Genomic DNA, 6,791 nt, shown 5'->3' with positions numbered 1-6,791 from the left:
AGTGTAGCATCTTACATTTCTTTTTTGAATTTAATTTTGTTGTCTATTGCCCAGTTCTTCAATTTATCAAGATCCCTCTGAATTTTAGCTCTATCCTCCAAAGTGTTGGCAACCCCCCTCCCAGCTTTGTATCATCTGCAAATTTGCTTTCTATTTCTACATCCAGGTCATTAACATGGGGAACCTCAGTCATATAGACCCAGTTCAAAAGGGAGGAACAGGGTCAGCGGGAACCTTGAGTCCTGCTGTTGCAGAAATGAGAAATGGATAGGCTGCCTCCCAGAAGATTCTTCCTGATCTGGGAGGAGAGGAGAGCAGACCTCCCTTCCCAGACCCAAATTGGTATGCAAGATGCAAGCTAGCAACAGTTCCCTTCTCCATTTATAGATTGCGAGGGGAACCAGCTGGCTCACTCAATTAAGACACCAAAAGAATAAGAGGGTCAGAATGTGCATGTGTTGGAGATAAATGACAAAGGTCTCCCGTCCAGAAGGTAGTCAAAAGTTCATTGGGCATGGGAATCCCATGGGAAGTATGTGGGTGGAGAATGAGAATCAAGATATTTATAACATGCATGTTTATTCTCCTCCCCACAAACTTTAATAATGTAATTAAGTGATTTTTCAATTATATAAAACTGATTTAATCTTGTTAAAATTTAAATGTGGATAAAACTTAAGCCATTTTATAGCTATTTTAAAAAAATTTATTTAATCTAAAGCCATACGCCTTTCTACTCTGTTTGCAGCCAAAAGCATGAAACCAGACAAGTCTCTTGAAAAACATTCTCTCCTATATACATCCAATAGTTTTGTAATATGAATTTTCCTTTCCATTTTCCTTGCCGGGGTGGATATTAAACCTTGCCAGAATGTATTCATAAAAATACACAAATAAGGTAACAAAAGTAGCAGTAGGTGGCGCTCAAATTCTGCAATAATAATATATATATTTTAAGAAAAGAAGGTGGAAATGAAAAACATTTACTAAAATGTTATTCACATCTGGTGAACAGCAGGAATATTTAGCTATCATAACAAATGTAGTACTCACTAACACATTTAGCTAGTGTCTGAAATTCCACATAACTCCTTATCTTTTAACATGAACTCAATTTTACAAATGAGTAGAAAATGTACTGCAGTATGTATATTAGCACAATAGGCGACCTCTTCAATATGTACTTAAGCCTTTATTAAAAATAGAGTTTTTGGTTTCTTAAAACAATAGAACCAGAAACTCAGGTGCTTACTGACTCAGTTTGAGTGCTATTACTCTTCTTTTCTTTAAGAACATTTTTAGCAGCTATCAACCTAAAGAAAAGCCAACTATTCATTAATCGCCATGACTGACATGTTTAAGTTGGTAACTCATATTGTAAATTATAGTACAGATAAAAGCTGAAATGAATTTTATTTGAAAAAAAAAATTGAATATATAAACTTATTTTATGCTTGTGAAAATAACATTTGCAATACAATTCACACTAGGTTCCTACCAGATAATTCCTCCCCAGAGGAGGGAAAAGATAATGTAGAACAGTAGCGATCCCCAGATCACAAAGTGGTTTATCCATGTCCAGTAGTGTGTATCTAGTGCAAGCTGAAAGAAAACAGGTCATCTTGGTGTTTATATTATTTTTTTAGAAGTGATAAAAGACTCAACAGGAGATGAGGTACAAAGAAAATCAATGAACTATTTAAAGAATTAATCTGAGAACTCTATGCAGAACTGTAGGGAACAATGAAACCTTTCTATTTCTACCATAGTTAAGAAAGTTCCCATACCTAAGTACTAATCTTTGTATTCTGTATTGAGATCTAGTATATTGTGACGTTGTGCAGTCTATATGGTTTTATAAAAACTTGATAATAAGTCAATATAATGTAACTGGGATAGTTTTAGAGAAAATATGGTAATAAGTGAATATAACGTAACTGGGATATGCTTCATGCAAAAGGTCTCTTGTAAGGTATCATTACAAAGCTTATAATCTACTGTGTATGATCATCTGATTTGTATAAATGTATCACTCTTGTATCTAAAACTAGAAATATAAAATGTAACTCTGAGGGCCTATTGTAATTATGTAAAGTGTGGGCCATTAATGATGGTTTGGAATCTTGATGACTCCCATTAACCAGGACCATTGTCTGCAGATGGTTGTGTTTACCTGTTAGTCTTCCTGTATATGTGTGTGCTGGCAAGTTCATGTCACCTGAACTGGAATCCATCTTTAACCTGGTGCTTTTCCAGTGAGGGGGGGTGAAAACCCAGAGGGACAAAGGGTTCCCGCCTTATGCAAAAGATATATAAAGGGGTGGAACAGAACAAAGGGGAGAGAGGAACCATCATGAAGAATCCCCTAGCTATCACCTGAGCTGCAACAAGAGCTGTACCAGGGGAAAGAATTGTGCCCAGGCCTGGAAGGTGTCCAGTCTGAGAAAAACTTACTGAAGCATCTCTGGAGGGTGAGATTATCTGTATTTGGTTTGATTAGACATAGATTTGCGCATTTTATTTTATTTTGCTTGGTGACTTACTTTGTTCTGTCTGTTACTACTTGGAACCACTTAAATCCTACTGTCTGTATTTAATAAAATCACTTTTTATTTAGTAATTTACTCAGAGTATGTATTAATACCTGGGGGAGCCAACAACTGTGCATATCTCTCTATCAGTGTTATAGAGGGCGAACAATTTGAGTTTGCTCTGCATAAGCTTTATGCAGGGTAAAAGGGATTTATTTGGGTTTAGACCCCACTGGGAGTTGGGCACCTGAGTGCTAAAGACAAGCACACTCCTGTGAGCTGTTTTCAGGTAAACTTGCAGCTTTGGGACAAGTGATTCAGACCCTGGGTCGGTGTTGCAGCAGACTGGAGTGTCTGGCTCAGCAAGACAGGGTGCTGGAGTCCTGAGCTGGCAGGGAAAACAGAAGCAGGGGTAGTCTTTGCACATCGGGTGGCAGCTCCCAAGGGGGTTTCTGTGATCCAACCCGTCACAGTATGTCATGACAAAGGCTTGACTATTCATTAGGAAATTATAACATTGAGATATTACTAGCGCAGCCCCAGACGATTGTTTCACCGTCCTCTCTCTTGTTCCGCTTTATAATTAGGCTGTAACTGTCCTAGTTTATATCAGTTACAAACTTACGTATATAATTACTGAAAATTAGCAATTATAAACTGCTTCAACCATTAAAAGAATTCTCTCCCCCCTTATAACAAACAAATAATTACATAGTGATGCTCATTATTGATGCTCTCTTTTAATATAATAGGCTGTACTTATCGAATGATAGAAATATAAGTCATGAACTCCCAACGCTTCTCTCTTTTGACAGTGAAAATCTACTGGGGAAAGTATTCCAACAATGAACTCAGTAAAACCAGCTATTTTGAATACCCTGGCTAAAAAGTCACGTAAAAGGAATCCAAGCAAAATATAAGCATATGTGCATTTCTGTACAGAAATTTCCATTTCATTATACAGAATATGTAAGAAATCAGTATATTTAAACATAAACCAACTTTGATAGGGCATCTGAAAAGGGATACATCACCATACCAACCTAAAAAGCTGAACTTAAAAAACCAAACCAAACCACAAACAGGAAAAATCTGGCAATTCATTGGTAACATTGTGATATCATGTCAAGATCCAACTTTGGAACTCCAGCTAAATCCTTCACTCTTGAGCTGCCAGTAACCCTGCACAGATTCAATCAATGTACCGAGTTTTTTATAGCTTCACATGCCAACAGCTCTGGACAGGAGCAGAATCGACAAGCTCCAAAGGAAACCGTGTTTAGTTCTCCGTAAGTAGAAGGATTATAGTCAAAATACGTGGGGAAAGTTGGTTTTAGTAAACAGGATAGGGGACAACTATAGTTATTGATGGGGATCCCAAAGAGTCTCAGTAGATGAAATATCAATATAGAATATCTTACCTTCAATGTAACTGTAAATACTAGCACAGTAAACACCAGTGTTCCAAAGGTCCAGTTTCCAAACATCTATAAAAAAGGGTCAAAAGTCATTATAGGTAATGTACTTCACTGTATCACGATCCATGTAGAACAAACTATTTGGATATCAGTTTATTTTGCTCGTGCGCACACATTTCAGACTGCACACAAGCAACATACACATAATTAGAACACTCAGCCCAAAGCTCATTGGTACTTTTCTTTGTGTAAAGAAAAACTGCAGCACAGTTAGTGTGTCACTGCGCTGTTTCCCAGGAGAGCATTGATGATATTTTCAGAGTCTTCTCAACTGCCATCTTTCTGACCTCTCTCCTCTCTAGTTCTTGGAGTCACATGTCTTCATGGAGACTGATGAATGCATCAGTTTGGTAACAGGACAAGTAAGAATGGGATATCCATCACAGAAATGTAAGTATGTATAAACTTCACAGATTTAAAAAAAAAACAAAAAAAACCTTTGAGTAGTTGATACTAGATTTTTTCCTTTGATTCCTCACTACATGCACCTTGAAATAAAATCACCTCAACTACCCTAAATGAACATTGCTTTATGTAGCATACAATATTTATGGTTCAGGATACCAACATAATACCTTTTAACACCTACACATATATCCATTTTAAAAGCTGTGATAATGATGCAATATCTGAAGTATCTCATGCTCTTGAGATTCTTCAGATAGATGGCACAGAGAAGAGAATTGGAAAATGATGTGAAGGGGACCTGAGAGATGAACACAGACAAAACACGAGGGAGCAGCTGCTGCTCACTCAGTAAGAGACAGCATACAGCTCAGGAGCAGATGAGCTGAAGTTTCTTATTCAAATGTAGTGACAGTAGACTTCCAGCATGCTGCACCAGAGGCTGCTAGTTGGTTGCATGAGGGAAGGACAGACATGCAAAGATTAAATGAGCTACAATTTCTTTCCACTTCATTCCATTTCCAAGATTTATGAAAAATGTGCTATTTTATACTAGGATAGAATTGTATTGCAATTGATAAATATGACTTCTGCCTTATTAAAACAAGACACAGAAGTGGCATGTATATTTTCCACATACTAGTATTTGTAATAGAGATTAGGTGTTACTTAAAGTAAACTTCAGACATACTATAAATCATTTATTTCAGATACCAACTTTAACATAGAGCTTTAAAACAAAAAACAAAACAAAACAAAACCACCACCACCAACAAACCAAAATAAGTTTGGCTTTTACACCAAGAGAAATAAAGACCTTTTGTATTATAAATTCTGCAAGGTAGAGACTTTTTAAGTAAGTTTTTTATCTAGTACAATTAAGCCCCAATCTCAGTTGGGCCTCTACATACTACTGTAACATAATAGGATTATTAATAATATTCTGTCAAATCCATAGTATTATGTATATTCACTACTCAGTTATTTATCTCTAGGTTTTCATAAGATCGCCCCTCACCATGGTATCTGAGCTACTATCAGAAATTATAGTTATGGTAAATAAATCTTGAAATAATGTACTTTAATAGACTGAACAACATGTATTATGATAAAATATCCCAGGTTTTCTATTTTGTTTAATAGAGATTTTGGTGCGTCTTTTAAATTGATTTCCTGTGAAGGAAACCACCAGTTTGGAATCTGGGCTGCTTCTCGCTACATTGTTTGTTTGTAGCTCTTCTCCCGAGTTGGTTGCTAGGCTTTTGGTGCCCAGCAAAGTCCTCTCTACCAGCAACATGCCTCCCCACCAGCCCCTGTCATCTTTACTTCACAATGAGACAAGGACTATTGCAGTAGTACTCCTACAGCTATAGTGATAACAGCAGGACTGAAACTGTGCATGGAGTGTTGCAGTGACTGGAACAGGCCCGGCCTGGCCAGCCCCTTATACCTCATTGGATCTTCATCCTAAACCAAATGGGAAGAGAGACACCACAAGATTTTGGACAACTTCCGGAGCAGATATCAGGCAGGCAATCTGTTCCACATGAGAGGCACCAGAGCAGAAACTAGAAGGAGCACAGAGTCAGGTAGAAAGGGTCTTTCCTTCCAGCCATACTTTGATCTGGTGGACTTCCTCAACTACATGTTGAGGAGAAAGGTGTGGAGATGCCCAGGCCTTGACGTTCAATATCCTTAGAGATTGATGTCCCTTAAACAATAGAGCATATGAAGCTGTGAAAGCTCACTCAATTTGATTTAGTACTGATCTGAAGGGTTGACAACACATGGTGTCACCTCCAGGGATGGCAGCTTCCCTTTTTCACACGGTGATCCTTTGTCTCTCCACTGAAGCTTCCAGCAAGGGTGCCTCAGTGCCAACTGTGCTAGTAGTTTCTGTGATGTGGACAACTCTCCACGAGAAAGTAGATAGACACCGTCAACTCATTTTACATAGACCAGGACTCAAACGTCATCATACCCAATATCAAATTCTGAATCTCAGTTAGAAAGGATACCTTCAACCATATATTATCCCATAGTGTTGATTTCTCATTTAGCTTAAGTTAATTCCATTGAAACGAAGATCACATGCTGCTGTATTTTTAACTTCTTGGTATTTTTACATTCAATACATTTCAACAGTTCATCCAAATTTATCTGTGTATGGTGTTTAAGACCAAGAAACATTAAACCAATGAATGATTGAAATATTGAAGTGATTGTTCCTCCATAATCAGGACTTTCACATCCATCTAATTTCTTTATATAAACCTGTGAGAAACCTTTCATTCACTAGTTAGACCTTCTGCATTTAATCCTCTTACCTGTACAACCTGAAGGATCTTGATTTACTGAGGTTTTGTTTTGGTAATCA

At 37.4% G+C, this 6,791-nt stretch overlaps 1 protein-coding gene across 3 annotated transcripts in view; it reads right to left on the bottom strand.

Annotated features, from left to right (window-relative positions):
- The window catches only part of ATP11A (ATPase phospholipid transporting 11A), a 46,800-nt gene that overhangs the window by 15,877 nt on the left and 24,132 nt on the right, over positions 1-6,791 (bottom strand). For all 3 annotated transcript variants that reach the window (XM_026647578.2, XM_026647582.2, XM_026647577.1), the window contains exons 13-14: positions 3,953-4,018; positions 1,499-1,602 (exon numbers count right to left, since the gene is read on the bottom strand). In XM_026647578.2, coding sequence (XP_026503363.1) covers positions 1,499-1,602; positions 3,953-4,018 — 170 coding nt within the window. The remainder of the gene's footprint in view (positions 1-1,498; positions 1,603-3,952; positions 4,019-6,791) is intronic.

This window comes from Terrapene carolina, unplaced genomic scaffold, assembly GCF_002925995.2.
Source record: "Terrapene carolina triunguis isolate 2854851 unplaced genomic scaffold, T_m_triunguis-2.0 Scaffold21, whole genome shotgun sequence".
In the NCBI taxonomy this organism is placed as follows: Eukaryota; Metazoa; Chordata; order Testudines; family Emydidae; genus Terrapene; species Terrapene triunguis.
This window is presented reverse-complemented; position numbering and strand designations above follow the sequence as displayed.